Source organism: Prionailurus viverrinus, chromosome B1 (genome assembly GCF_022837055.1).
Source record: "Prionailurus viverrinus isolate Anna chromosome B1, UM_Priviv_1.0, whole genome shotgun sequence".
Classification (NCBI taxonomy): Eukaryota; Metazoa; Chordata; class Mammalia; order Carnivora; family Felidae; genus Prionailurus; species Prionailurus viverrinus.
The window spans coordinates 40,072,374-40,088,572 of record NC_062564.1 but is presented as its reverse complement, the minus strand read 5'-3'; the positions used below and the strand labels follow the sequence as shown (position 1 = coordinate 40,088,572).

The window sequence follows — 16,199 nt, the reverse complement described above, 5'->3', positions numbered from 1 at the left end:
AATATGGATAGATCTAGAGGGTATAATGGTATGTGAAGTTAAGTCAGAGAAAGACAAATACCATATGATTTCACTCCTATGGAAGTTAAGAAACATCTAAGAAAGATATAGGCATCCCTATTTAACCAGAACTCTTAAATATTACATATCTATATAAAATATAGAGAACTGGTGGGGAGATGGGTGGGGGGATGGGTAGAATAGGTGAAGGGGATTAAGAGTACAGTTATAATGTTGAGCCCTGAGTAATGTATAGAATTACTGAATCACTGTATTGTATACCTGCAACTAATATAATATTAACTGTATGTTAATTATACTGGAATTAAAGTTAAAAAAATAAGTTAAAAAAAAGAACCTTTCAGTTATCAAATATATACTCAAAAGAAACAGGAGTGGGGAATCAGGGTACAGGCCTAATTTCTAATTCACCTGTATTGTCCAGAATAGATTGTCCAGATTAAAGAATTTTCCTCAAGAACAAAACATTTCTGCTTTTTCAATGTAAGAATATCTAAGCATAATTAATTAGAAATGTGATGAGGTACACTTGCGTGGCTCAGTCTTAACTCTTGATTTTGGCTCAGGCCATCATCTCTTAGATGGTGAGATCCAGTCCTGCATCAGGCTCTATGCTGACAGTGCAGAGCCTGTTTAAGACTAGCTGCCACCCCCCCACACCCAACACCTCCCCTCCCTGCTCTCTGTCCCTCCCTCACTTGTGCATGTGCACTCTTTCTCAGAATAAACATTTAATTTTTTTTAACGCTTATTCATTTTTGAGAGACAGAGACAGGGCATGAGCTGGTGAGGGGCAGAGAGAAAGAGAGAGGAAGACACAGAATTGGAAGCAGGCTCCAGGCTCTGAGCGGTCTGCACACAGCCCAATATAGGGCTCAAACTCATGGACTGTGAGATCATGACCTGAGCTCAACCAACTGAGCCACGCAGGCACCCCAACAAATAAACATTAAAAAAAAATAGAAGAAATGTGATGAGACATCAGACGTCCATTAGTGGAAAAGGAATGCTATTTCAGGAGTTCTGAATTTTAAAGCAAATATTAGAAGAAAGGAATATAACACAAGTTTTTAATTTTAGATATGTTGCTTTTATTCAAAAGAATGTCCGCTTGACAAGTTAAATCACAAAGTTTGGACCAAACCACGAGTCCGGTGAAATAGTCCTGTGAGGTATGTATCTGCACAGCCACAGGGACTGACAAAGTCTTTTCGTCTCTTGTTGCTCTCAAATGCTGAGAACTGTGGTAGCTGAAACCACTGTTCTAGTGGACAGTTATAATAATTATTTCTTCATCTTGTTCCCTACAGAGCTGCCCAAAGTTATCTTCTGCTCCTGGGGTTGGACCGTGTTTTTGTGAAAGTTACAATATTGCTATTTACAAAAATCCAAATAGTTCTTTTGATTTATATGATCTAACTCTGAATCATAGAAGTATTACTATGATGTTTAAAACACTGATTAACTACTTACTTTAAATACTCTCTCAGATCCCTTACATGTTTATTACCAGTGATCAGTAAAGAGGACATAATAAGCAGGTCTAAAATTCTGAGATGTCTACATGTTCCCTTTTTAGTTTAATAAGACTTCACTTTAAATAGTGTTTTTGTATGTTACAAAGTTGGTACAATACACCTCTACCAGGAAAGTCTTAGAAGGAATTCCAAATATTACAATAAAATTGTAACTAGAAACATGACACGTGAAGCAGAATACATGCACAGAAAATTAAATCCTTTCCAAAAAATGACACTGCTGTAGCCCTACACCAAATCTGTAATTGGTGAAAAATCCATTTCTAGTCTGGTAAATGGTAGTATAGCAACCTCTTAACTCATTAGCTTTTCAACTTGTGACTGCTGCTGAAATGTTTTCTATGAAGCATGCCACTATCTGTATTAGACATTTGATTTGGAAGTGTAGAATTAGGATTCATGAAGTCTTGGTATATAACCTTTCTAGACCTTTCCTTTAGGATCACCTAAGTTATGGTACTCCAATGTGTTCTGAAAGACTTCCCAAGGATCCCACTTTCTCTCCTGCTTCCCCTCTCCATAACCTTCAGATCTACTTGAACCCATACTAGGGAGTCTACTAAGAGTATAATACCTGCTCAGTCACTTATTTGTGTGTGGCTTCAGGCAAAAAAACTTTGACCTAACATATGGGTTTCATCTGTGAAAAGGAAGGCCTTCACATAACTATCCTAACGATAAAATTAAAAGTATGCAAGAAATGCTTTAATTATAATGTGCTATATTTAAGCACTTTTTCTCTATGACAAGCAGCTTTGTCCTAGGCCCAAATTAGAAAACACTGTTACTGATACTTCATTCAGCATCGCATTAATTGATGACTAATTAGTCTGATGAACTTGAGAGAATGTGATAGATTTGGTTTTCCTCTCCCTATCACTACATAATGAGGCTCACTAATACATGAACGGACAGTATGACTATCAGTGACTGCAGGTAACAGATCCAACACTAACCCTTAGCATCAAGGATTAGTTCACAAATGAGCAGTTCACAAATGAGCAGTGCCACCTGAGGGAGTTATGATTTCATAACACTTGTGGTTTTGAATATTCTAAACCAGAAAATTGCAGATGAGAGCACTGGGGACTTAAGCTGTAGCTATCAAAAAAGCAAGATAACTTTCTTATTGAATTGCCTCAGACATTTGCGCATTCGGTTAGACCTGAGGAATCTGGGCTCTATGCTGCCATCTAGGGACAGTATTACAAAAGTTTTCTGACCAGAGAAAAGCAAATTTGGCCGTTTTGTTGGTATAGCTCACCAGTAATTTCTCTTGTCAAATTTAAATAGTGTTCCTTTACCCTCCTAATGTCTTTAATGCTCATTGCCATGAAAATCTACTTTCCTTAGAAATGCATCAAACTACTATGTGTTTGCAGTATTATAGAGGTTCCTGAAAAAAACTTCCCTTTACAGTTACTTGTATATACTATTCTTATAAAAGGACCAAACTCTTGTTTAAATGTCATAAGTGAGAAAATCAAGAGTGCTGACTGGAGATAAACGTCTTATATCTTATTAATTCTTCTATTGATTAAGAAGTGTCTTATAAGCTAGTATATGAAATCAAATTATAAACTTCAAGTTTCTTCTTTCACTTTTAGCTGTTAGCAAACAATTATATCAGAATGGAAAAGCACAGCTGCTCCAAGTACATAAAACTTAGCTAGTACTGAAAGAAACACTGACTTTCCCCCAATATTGTACAATATTTTATTGTAACAAAAATATTTAAACGTATCTCATACCAATATATTACCATATAGGTGCTCACTGAGAAGGATAAATTGGATAAACTGTAAAACAATATCTTACTATATACATCCAATTAATCTGAGTAATTTTTGGAAAAAAAAGATATAAAAATCATCCCTTTTTATATAATTCCATATTTTTTCCAGACACTTCATAGACAACATAGAATCAGCATATAATTGTAAATTATTATTATAATTCTAACCTTAATATTAGAACCTGTACATGTAAAAATTCCAGTCATATATTGCTACACATTTGCCAAATGAAATCAAATGTTTGTCATACAGTGGTTTTACGCTCGTATAATAATATTCAAATGCCATATGCTGCCATGGGTCCTTCTGTTTGATTTCACGTATTAGCTGAAATATTTAGTAAACTCACATTTTTTCACCTGTTTAGTCTCTGTGTTATCACCTCTCGATACATAATAGAGATGTAGATGAGCAACAAAAAGATGACAAAGAAATCATCTAGAAAGCCTAGAATTCCAAACAAGGCTTCAGGTACAAAATCTAGAGGTGATATAAGATAGAAAAAAGCTCCCATTAAACAAAGTATTATCCTGATGCGGAACATCCAGAAAAGGCCCCCGACTGAAAACATTTCCCTGAATGCATGTCTCAGTAAAGTAGGTAGATCCATAATTCTTTCCATAATCTGGCAGAGGAAAGAACAAATATGATATGTCATCTAATATGTCAGACTTCAAAATAATATAATTTTCTTACAATGTGCAAACTCCGTTAACATGAGTTAGGAGTTTCATATATTTTCTAGTTACACATTTTACTTCAAACAGATCTTTCATTACTAGGTTCTTATAAAATAGATCTTATTGCAGATAACTGAAAGGCAACTAAAATGTCCACACACTTGAAAATAGAGGATACAGTGAGGCAAAACTCAAGTCCTCTATTATTTGAATTAATAAAATAAACGAAATGAAGAACTTATCAAGTCTCAGCTCTAAAGTCAGACAGGTCTGGGTTTAAACTCCAAGTCAATCACCTTGGAGGAAGTTGTTTAACCTACTAGAGATCCAGCAACAACTAATGGAGTATGATATGCCACAAGGACTAGTAAGAACTAAAAGAGATATTGTATACAAAAGATCTTTATAAATTGCTAGACAATATATAAGTAGTATACGTTAAAGACACGGTAACTCGGAGGACTCTGACAGTCTAAGAACAGCAATGAAAGGGACTCCATCTTAGGATGTTTATTCGGCTTAACTTGAGTTTAAGTGAATTACTAACTGCCACAGTGATTTTTGGAAAGCCAGACCCTACCTTTCTGAAAATGATTAAGTTTCTGAATATGTACAGAAACATCAATTACTGGGATTTTACATAAGTGAGCATAATTTTCACAGCTGAAATTTTACAAATTATATAAATTTTTGAAAATTGAGGGATTCAGAGAAATTAGAACCCTCATACACTACTGGTGGGAATGAATGGCCTCCTTGGAAACAATCTGGCAGTTCCTCTAAATGTTAAACATAGAGTTATAATATCAAGCAATTCCATAATGAAGTATATACCCAGGAGAAATGAAAACATATGTCCACAGAAAAACTGGTACACAAATGTTAATGGAAACATTATCCATAATAGCCAAAAAACAGAAACAATTCAAATGTCCATCAACTGAATGGATAAATAAAATGTGATATATTTGGCCACAAAAAGCAATGAAGTTCTGATAGGTGTATTACAACATGGATGAACCTTGAAAACACTAAGTGAAACAAGCCAAAGACAAAAGGCCAAATACTATATGATCCCATTTCAATGAAATGACGAAATATTCAAAGTAGCCAAATCTATAGAGACAGAAAGTAAATTAGTGGTTGCCAAGGGCTGGGGGTAGGGAACAGGAAAGGGGACAATGGGAAAGGATGGCTAAAGCTTTTGGAATGATGAAAATATTCTAAAATTAATTATGGTGATAATCCAATTATATTTACTCTGAATACATGAAAGACCATTGAACTGTATACAGGTTGCACTTTATGACATGTAAAATACATCTAAATAAAGCTGTTAAAATAAGTACTAGTATCTATTTGTATTGCTTCGAGCGAGTTAGTTTATCCTCTGACTACAAACTTCTCATTTGTTTTGTGTAGTTTGTTGACTACATGATCTAGAAGGTCCTGTGTGGTAATGAACTACCATGACTTCTCAATATAACTTCTTTCTTTATCTCATTTCTCAGGGGCTAGGAGATGCAGAGAAACTGACCAAAGGAAGAAAGTCACTTCCTGTGGTCATTCCATTGTAACAGTTCAGCTATTTTTAATAATCTGTATAATTCCTATATATCCAAGTCTAGGTATGTATCTTGTGTGTTTAATAAGTACCAAATGAGAGGGAGGGGGAGATTAAAATGGGAAGAACTATTTTCTAAGGAAACAGTTTTATAAACTCCACCAGATTATTTTATAAATCCTTTTTGGAAAACTGGTCACAAAAAACAAAATGGTCTTTTTAGAATCATTCTAAATGTTAATTTCCTATTCTTTATGGGAGAAACTAATATTGAAAGCAAGACAGGTGCACAACTTGCACAAAGTCTATAGTCAGTTACTTTAAATATTCTAGTGACCAGATAGGATATCTTTTGAATATTTTTCTGTCCTTTATCAGAGCTATTTGTTGACTTCTCAGATGGTGTCATTTATATAAAATCTATAATAAATAGATAAGAAGTATGAAATGGGTTATTAAGAAATGTTTATATATTAATCACAATCTTACTTCAACTTTTGAGGTGACAGAATATCAAACTAAGAGCTAAATGTTTCTATTACACTATAATTTCATAACCTACAAAGATTTCTTATTTATTAAATATCTGATATGTACCAAAAAAATAATAATTGAGCAATGGTATGCTTCACACTTACAAATATTAATAGATATCTTAAAATGATTTATTTTTTTTTTTTTTTTTTTTTTTTTTTTTTCAAAGTTTATTTATTTTTTGGGGGACAGAGAGAGATAGAGCATGGACGGGGGAGGGTCAGAGAGAGAGGGAGACACAGAATCGGAAACAGGCTCCAGGCTCTGAGCCATCAGCCCAGAGCCCGACGCGGGGCTCGAACTCACAGACCGCGAGACCGTGACCTGGCTGAAGTCGGACGCTTAACCGACTGCGCCACCCAGGCGCCCCAAAATGATTTATTTTTAAGGTCAGTGGTAGTCTTGAATTTGGAACATGTGAATTTTCAAAGAATCATCCTATAGATGTTACTGCAGAATATGTAAAAAAAAAATGCTGGATGAAAAATAGCAGAAGAGGCTCCCAGATAACTGTGGATTAAATTTTCTTTCTGTTTAAACATCTAGAATATTTACCCTTTATCCACATGGGTATGCCTTTAAAGGTATATGACATCACAGTATAAGGAACATGTGCAAGGGTGCACAAGAGCACACAAGTGTTTAATACTGAAGCATTTTAACAGCTTATATTCTTGATGGAAAGTAGTAGTATCAATTCTTAAGGATAGCTTATTAATCTATTCAACAAATATTAAGGGCCTACTGTATACCAGGTCACTGAAATTGGCAATGAGAATATAACAGTGAATATATAAACATGGTCGTTGCCCTTATGAAGCTTTTAGTTTACTGAGAAAAGGATACTGAACAAGATTTGAGTACTGTTTGTAATAAATGCTACAAAGGGAAATGTATAGAGGACAATAATAGAGAATACCTTAGCTGATCAGGGCAACCCTCTTTGAAGAAGGTCTATTTAAGAGCGACCTAAAGGATAACAAGAGCAGAGGGACAAGCACCCCAAACCAAGGGGTCACATGTGAAAGCATTAGATGAAAAGACTTGAAGTGTATTTTGAGAGCTGAAAAGTGACTGGTGGAGGTGAAGCATTTTGGGTGAGGGTAAGGGAGGGACCAGGTCATACAGGGCTGTGTAAGCAGAGTAAGGAGTTGGAACATTATTCCACAACATTGGAAGTTTTAAAATATAAGAATATCATGGTCTTACTTATGTTTTCAAAATATCACTTGGGCTGCTGTGCAGAGAAAAAAGTCACAGTGAAGACGCCACTTGCAGTTATTCTAAGCAAGAGATGATGGTGGCTTGGGCTAGTATGATGGCTATAGACACAGGACATTTTTATGAAATTAAAATGACAGGATCTCCCAAAAAGAGAGAAAAAAATGATACAACTTATTTATAGATCAGATGAAGGGAATGAGGGAAAGGAAATCAAAACAAGACTGAAAAAAGAGTAAACTGAGTTGAGGAGACAAGAAATTCAATACTGTACATGTCACGTTTGAGGTGCCTATGGAACATCCAAGTGGATATGGAAATGTATAGTCTAGAGCTCAGAGGAGAGGTCTAGGCCCTCCATATAAATCTGTGCTTAGAATATTCTGATTTTTGAAGTACATAGTCATGCACATGTTTCTAGAATTGTTAGATTTTGAAAAAACTGTAATGAGTCAGTAAAATGTGACAGTATATAATCTATCAAACGCCTTTTTTGGGAGGAGGAGGTAAACTGTAAAATGAACGTGTTCTTTAAAAATCAAATGTTTTTGAGTAGCTAAAATGATATACCAAAAAAACTGCCTAACACCGAGGGTTACTTAGGAAAACATTTCAAACTGGAAACCAGGGTAAGTAAAAAAGAGGAAAACACAACTGTAAAACTTTTCAGAAGATCCCAAGTTATAAGCCTCTTTTATAAAGACTTTTATAATCCTTTTTTTTTTTTTTTTTTAGACAGAAAACTCTAGTTCTTGGGAAAGCTGTAACTCAGTGATTGACAACAACGATGAAGTTTGTTAAAACTTTACCTAAACACATAAACAATGAGATTCTTTTACAGTCAAAGAATACTTGTTGGTAAATCTCACCTTATCAAAGAGAAGTATCATTATACTGTAACTTTGCACTTGCTATAACATTACTTACAGATCTGGGCTGCCCTGAGAATCTCCGGTTATAATCATTAATATCTTGACGCAATGATACAACATCCTGAGACTGGTCATTTTCACCAAATACTGTTAGCAGTAAAGTTACCTGTATATTACAAAAAACAAACAAAAAAACACTGTTAAACCTTTCTACAGCAATAATTTTTTCATTTTGTGTTATTATTCAACAGAATGAGAAAAGCTTCTAAATTTATATTTCACTCATTTCCTTTAATAAAGGCAACATGGGGAAGAAAGTAAGTTATCATTGCCTTACAATAAAATCCAATGCAAAATGTAATCTGAATTCCTATAAAATCAAATGCGTACCTTAACCAAACACGGGTTCTAATATGTTCCAGTTCACACCAGGGATAAAGCCAGTAGTTCTCTGTTTGAACTAACAAATATTTGAAGATACAAGAACTGAAAAAAAATATTCAGGGGCAAAGTGACATAAAAATATATATCACTCTGAGAGAGAAAAATTAGGGAAGTTGGTTTTTTGTTTTTTGGTTTTTTTTTGAGGAGGGGGGGTTCGCATGCAGGGGAGGGGCAGAGAGAGACAGAGAGAGACAGAGAGAGAGAGAATCCCAAGCAGGTTCCGTGCTGTCAGTACAGAGCCCAACATGGGGCTCGATCCTATGAATGGTGAGATCATGACCTGAGCTGAAATCAAGAGCAGGACACTCAACCAACTGAGCCACCCAGGTGCCCCTGGAATTTCTTTTTTTGATCAAAATTATTCTTCAACCTCACTGGTATTTGAAATATCTTTGAATGCTACCAAACAGAATACAGAGATTAAGTTATTGCAGGGACCCACTCTCAAGCACCCATCCCTACTATAATCAAAAAGGGTAGGGGCACCTGGGTGGCTCAGTTGGTTGAGTGTCCAACTTCGGCTCAGGTCATGATCTCGTGGCCTGTGAGTTTGAGCCCCGCGTCAGGCTCTGTGCTGACAGCTCAGAGCCTGGAGCCCACTTCAGATTCTGTGTCTCCCTCTCTCTGCCCCTCCCCAGCTCATGCTCTGTCTCTCTCTCTCTCTGTCAAAAATAAATAAACATTAAAAAAAAGTTTTTTTTTTTTTTAAAAAGGTAATTTGTGACACTGTAATATAACACAATATTTTTAGCCTGGTTTCCTCCATGGTAGAGGTGAGTATACACAAATATCACAGGAACATAACTGGGGTAATCTGAAGATGACAGTACCTTGAAAAATCAGTATATTTAAAAATATAACAATGTCTATAGAAATGCTAAATGTATGATGAGATACAAATGGGAAGGAGCAGTAACAGATTTAGGTTTAAATCATCTAGGTGTTTTTATCCTTCATCAGTTCAGCTTTCCAAACAGATGCTTTCCAAACTCAGATGCTTTCCAAACAAAGGACTGACAAAGAACTGTAGGTGGTAGGAAAGCAGGTACAGCCTGTTTTCACAAATATGTTAATAAAAATGCATCTTTCAGTAAATAATAATTGAGTACCTATTGTGGGCCAGGCACTGTATTAAGGGCTACATGTACCCCCAAAATGAAGACACAGCCCTGCCCCTTGCTAACCACAACACCCAAGATAGAAGGGGAGGCAGACCTGTTCAACAGCCTGTTACAAGGCACTATGGTGGGGGTTATAATGATGCTTCAGAGGAAGGACTTCTGCTTGGGGTGCTCAGAATACTGGAAACATAAGCTGGCCCTTGAAGTGTAGGTAGGACTATTGGTATGTTAGCGTATACATTCAGGAAGAGAAGTGGTGAGTATGTTACAGTTGGAAGCAGCAGCCTATGCACTATTTCCAGCGAAACAGGATGGGGAGCAGGTATCTGCCACCTGTCTTGCTTCTAGGATGAATTATTCTACAGTTAGGGAACCAAAAGCTATTATATAAAAACAATTTTATCTCCACCTTTTTAGCCTCTAGCAATTTATGGGTGATCCAAAGGATATCATCTGCTAATACATATATACCCTATGAAAAGCCATGGATAGAGCCAAGAAGGGGACAGGTGGTGAAACTAGCTCTTTAATGCTAGACCTATGGCCTGGTCTCAGTGTTGCTGGCAGATAGCTAAAGATTATGAGAGGTGGTACTGGCAAATAAACTTCAGTGTTGACTGCTTGTGTCACATATTAAATCAGCCACAGAGGCAGTGCCCAAAACAAAAACAAAAACAAAAACTATTTTCCTCCTGCCATGTGCTACAAAGTCAAATGTGAAAGACGCAGAATTTGGGAATGTACAAGCAAGGAGGAAAAAAGATAAAGCCCTGAACCTCTCTCTCTACACCAAAAAGGGAGGCAGTAATGGGGGTAAGTGGATGGCCAGAACAAAGGTTGAAAGTATCTGTGCATGTGCATTCATATAACAATAAGTCCAAAAACCAGACAAAATTAAACAATAATCTTAGAGATGCATGCTAAGGTAATAAACCTATAAAGAAAATCAAGGAAATGCTTATCATAAAAGTCAATAGTAGTTGCCTCTAGAAGATGTAGGAGAGAGTAGAGATTTGGAAGGGGTCCCGAAGAAATTTCTGGGGGCTGTTGGCCAGTTTCCACTTCATCTGAGTGGTGATTATTGAAGTGTTGCTTTGTGGTAATTCAATAAGCAGTACTTCTTTGTTTTGTGTATGTCTGTTATATTCTACCAAGAATTTTTAAAAATTGTCACCTCTTCTATCATTTTGTTTATTTTCTGATCTCTGTGGGTTTATGCCTTTACAAAATGTCTTGTTCTTTTAGTGGGGTGGCAAGCAATAGTAAATATATGTGTTCAACTTGACATCTTAACTTGGAAGCTCTCTATCCTTTTTAGGACTTCATTTTGCACTTTGGAAGACTTCCTAAGGAGCTGCTGTCTTTTTCATGTTCATAACTTATTACTAGAAAGGTATTTTTATTTTAATTTTCTTAATGTTTATTTATTTTGAGAAAGAGAGAAAGACAGAGTGTGAGCAGAGGAGGGGCAGAGAGACAGGGAGACACAGAATCCAAAGCAGGCTTCAGGCTCTGAGCTGTTAGCACAGAGCCCTATGCGGGGCTTGAACCCACAAACCATGAGATCAGGACCTGAGCTGAAGTCAGACACTTAACTGAGCCACCCAGATGCCCCAATATTATTTTAAATGAGAAACAAGTATATAGGAAATTATGAAAAAATAGTATACAACTGTTAGAATGTTCTGTTTTACTACATTTGCTAATTAAAAAACTAAGACTTAATTTTCTCGGGTTTTTCAGTATTTTGTTTTTCCAGTTTGTCAAAGAAATTGAGAAAATGTGGCACATATCATCTGTGCTAACATTTCAGTCTTCAATATATGTTTATAAAAACTGTCTCCCTCCTGAAGTAGCTTCTGTACTAACTATAACGGTCTTATCTGTTCTGGATAATGTAATGTGGTTATGTCTCCAAAAGAGACATTTTATGAGACTGACGCACTGCCCGCCACGCTAAGAAGGCACCTTAAAACAGACATTTTAAAAAATTATTATCCATCATAGAAAGCTACCTACACCCTCACTGGAGAAGGGCATATTAAAAATAAATAAAAAAGGAAAAATATTTTTTCAAAAGAAGTATATGTAGGGGAAATATCTGTTTAAGCTTGATTAGCTAGTTCAGTTATTCCTTTGCTAGTATTATAATAAAGAATAATAAAGACTTATTAGAATTTTAGGGAGGATTCATTTAGCAGCTGTTTTTTATTACAACTAAAGGATTTCAAAGGGAATTTCTTTCTTTTTTTTTAGTGTCTGTAAGACACTAAAAAAAAATAATGGAGGGATGCCTGGGTGGCTCAGTCAATTGAGTGTCCGACTTGGTTTTGGCTTAGCTCATGATCCCAGGGTTGTGGAATTGAGCCCTGCATCAGGCTCTGCACTGAGTGTGGAGCATACTTGAGATTCTCTCTCTCCCTCTGTGCTTCTCCCCCACTAGTGCTCTCTCTCTAAAATAAAAAAATAAAAATAAAAATAAATAAGGGGGTAACATTATAGAAGTTTGGAAAAATAGAACTACCCTATGATCCAGCATCTGCACTGCTAGGTATTTACCCAAAGGATACAAAAATACTCTAATAGCCAAATTACAGAAATAGCCCAAATGTCCATCAACTGATGAATGGATAAAGCAGATGTGGTATGTATGTACAGTGGAGTATTACTAAGCCATAATAAAAAATGAAATCTTGGCCATTTACAATGATGTGGATGGGGCTAGAAAGTATTATCTATGTGAAATAAGTCAGTCAGAGAAAGACAAATATATGATTTCACTCATATGTGGAATTTAAGAAACAAATGAGCAAAGCGGAAGAAAAAAGAGAGAGAGGCAAACCAAGAAACAGACCCTTAACTATAGAGAACAAACTGATGGTTGCAAGGGGGGGGGGGGGCGGGTAGGGATGGGTTAAATACATGATGGGATTAAGGAGTGCACTTAATCCCGGATGAGCGCAGGGTGATATATCCAAGTGTTGAATCACTATATCGTACACCTGAAACTATTATTACACTATACATTAATTAACTGGAATTTAAATAAAAACTTTAATAAAAATAATTCAAAATTTAGATACAGAAATTATAAAAATTTACAAAATAAACTAGCATAAATGATGCTTTCTGGATACAAACATTACCGTTTGTCTACAGATTGGACAACTGATTGCCCCAAGCCATGAACCGTATCGCCAGTATGCAATAATGCAGGTACCTAATGAGAAAAAAAACCATTAATACTGATGTTTTAAATTTGAAAGCCCATGAGTCCTCAGAAAGTTTCAAATTTGAAATATTTTTATAGCATCATCTTATTTTAAAATATTTTTATTTCATTTCATTTCAGGCAAATTCAAATCTGGTAATAATTCCCAGCCATTAAAAAATATTTTTATTTGAACTACCAATTAAGATAAAATTATACAATCCAAAGCAAGAATACATTAACTGCTTCAATACTGTGAGGCTTAATAGAAAATACTGCATTTCCTATGTAAAATAAATGAACATCACTGCAAATATGATAACCAACAAATCACAGCATAAATTTTCTGTTCCAAATGGTATATATGTTACAAAAACATAGCTTCTATTTTTTTAAAAATTTAGAATGCCAAATTACAGTAGTATCAATAATAATAATAAAGTACTATGAATAAGGAACCAAAGGATACAAAAATTACATGCTATCTGACCTAATAAAGTTTATAATCTAGTTCAATAATTCAACCAACTTTTGTACTGGATAGATCTGATTTTTCTGCCTGAAGCTGTTCATGAGCAGCAAAACAACTAAACACAGCTTAAAGGAAGAGTTTATAGACCTCAAAATTAGCAGGTAAGCTAAGTGTATAAGCACTAAAGTTCAGACCAGTAACAAATGAAGAAGGAATATTTTTATTTTTTTTATTTTATGTTATGTTATGTTATGTTATGTTATTTTATTTTATTTTATTTTATTTTATTTTATTTTTGAAGAAGAAGAAAGAGGAGGAGGAATACTTTAAAATCCTATCCGATGTTTAAGGGCCCAATTCATTTCTTCTCTGCAGGACGCTTGTTTCTCAGACCATTCAGGTCCCATTGTGAATCTGAACTAAGTACTTCCAGTCTCACTTCTACCTCCAAGATCTTTTCTGTATTCTTTAAAAAAAATATTTTTAAGAAGAGTTTTTTTCTAATGTTTATTGATTTTTGAGAGAGAGACAGAGAGAGAGAAAGAGAGAGTGCGAGCAAGGGGCAGAGAGAGGGAGGGAGACACAGAATCTGAAGCAGGCTCCGAGCTCTGAGCTGTCAAGATAGAGCCCAGTGCGGGGCTTGAACTCACGAACCATGAGATCGTGACCTGAGCCGAAGTCGGATGCTTAACAGACTGAGCCACACAGGCGCCCCATCTGTCTTCTTATCCTTGTCTTAGCAACCTAGGTTAGCCCTTCTGCGTTCCTTATTCTGATTCTTCCAGATCAAATAAATGTCTAGAATTTGGAATAAGCAATGACAGTCAAAGTGAGAAGTCCAAGGTGACATACTGAAATCAATCAGAAGGTAGTTAAATCTCAAACTATGTAATATTAACTTTAAGTACAAAAGGTATGTAGGAGAGAGAATTCTGGGATATATCAGAGAGTCATTTGTAGATGAGAAAGGATGTGAACTGAACTTTGTAGGATAGGTAAGACTTAGAAATAGAAAACAGGAGGGAGGATGCTCCAAGTTTTATGAATAGCAAAGAGCAAATACCAGAAGTAGAACTAAGTGGTATGTAAAGAGACTGGTGAGCATCCAACGGGCTAAGCAAAGGCTATCCAAATTGGACATTACAGTGACTGTGGGGAAAAACTGGTTCAGTGATTTAAAGATGAATTTAAAAGCTAAAGAATTTTTATCTGATATCTTTTCCTACTTTCAGAGTGCTGTGTTAGCTAATATTTATTAATTTGAGCAATCTAATTTCATATAGAAACTATATGAAAGCAAAACTTATAAATCTTGTCAGTATTAACATCTGTAATGATGCCTTAGTTTTATCTATGACCTTTTCACTCAAAAGTTCAATGTGTTTTGACATATGTTAACTTACTTAATCCCACATCTCTTTTCTACAAATTGGGGTACAGATGTCCTTGTTTTGCAAATTATGTAATGGCCACTGCCTGCACAGAAAAACTATGGTCCAGCAAATCAAACACTTCAGTTCACACACATCTGCTGTGATATGCTTAATGTTTTCCCTTTTCTTCAACCTTCCCCCTGTATAAAAAGAGAGATCCACCTAAATAAGATGGTGGGAGAGACAATGACATTAATCTGGGTCACAATCTCTCTCAATCTATTTATTTGTAAAATGGGAAAAACACCTCATAAGACTGCTGGAGAATTAAATAAAACAATGTGGGTTACAAATGCAAGTAAGATGAAGTCTGTTGCTGTTATTATTCTTAACACACTGTAAAGGAACAGAACTGTAGTTCCATATATAGGAACCAAGCTAAGGTGCCTGGATATATACGGTATCAATGTACTTGAACTACCATTCAAAGAAACACATTTCTGTTTGAGAAGCTGAGTAACAAGTTTTTTGAATCTTTGAACCTAGAGACAGTAAATAAGTGTCTAGCAAGTACAGCAGGATATCAGAAGCAATCTACCCAATTACGTCAGACCCAGAAACCAAGAACACAATACAGCCATCTTTGAATTGACTAGGTTATCCACTCAGTGAATTACCTAAGCCTGGGCTGGCAAATAGAGTTCATCTAGCCTGCCAAACCACACTGATTCTTAACACCTGTCCAAAGTATTGTGTTAAAGGATGGCCATTTAGGCCATATCCAGACTCAGAAAGAATGTCCAATTGATTAGGAATATCTACCAGAGGTTTGAGAGGGGGAAAAGTATCTGCTTTCTCTGTGGTCATTTAATTCCCTGTAGCTGATCTTTCATAATTTTGCTGCTCATTAGCATTCCCAACAGACAAAGACACTGAAATAAGTGTTTTATAACTTGTTAGCTAATTTAGGCAAAACCTTTAGGGAAGACAATGAAATTAATGGATGATGCAATAATAGGACTGGTCAGGTATAGAAAAGGTATAGAAAACCCTGCATTGCATGATATGGATTTCAAAGTATTTATGCCATCCCTGAGAGCATAAATAATAGCGCTATATACCTAATAATTCTATATAATCCCAAACAAAAGATACAACAGGGAGAAAGAAACTTAAAGGATCATTGTATGCTATATTTTAAATTAGTCTTAAAATGGAAAATGGGTACATTTTGGGAACAATTAGAACCCTATCTTGAATATAGCCATTGGAACAAGAAAGAAATACTACAAATAAAACAACAGGTCTAGTGAATGGATAAATGTTAAGTAGAGAGTAGTTATGTAAGCCAC

General features: G+C 35.6%; 1 protein-coding gene across 10 annotated transcripts in view; it reads right to left on the bottom strand.

Annotated features, from left to right (window-relative positions):
• Positions 1-1,094: 1,094 nt before the first annotated feature.
• The window catches only part of RNF170 (ring finger protein 170), a 43,912-nt gene continuing 28,807 nt past the window's right edge, over positions 1,095-16,199 (bottom strand). For all 10 annotated transcript variants that reach the window (XM_047855811.1, XM_047855812.1, XM_047855817.1 and 7 more), the window contains 3 exons: positions 12,938-13,011; positions 8,282-8,392; positions 1,095-3,980 (listed from right to left, as the gene is read on the bottom strand). In XM_047855811.1, coding sequence (XP_047711767.1) covers positions 3,711-3,980; positions 8,282-8,392; positions 12,938-13,011 — 455 coding nt within the window. In that variant the 3' untranslated portion in view covers positions 1,095-3,710. The remainder of the gene's footprint in view (positions 3,981-8,281; positions 8,393-12,937; positions 13,012-16,199) is intronic.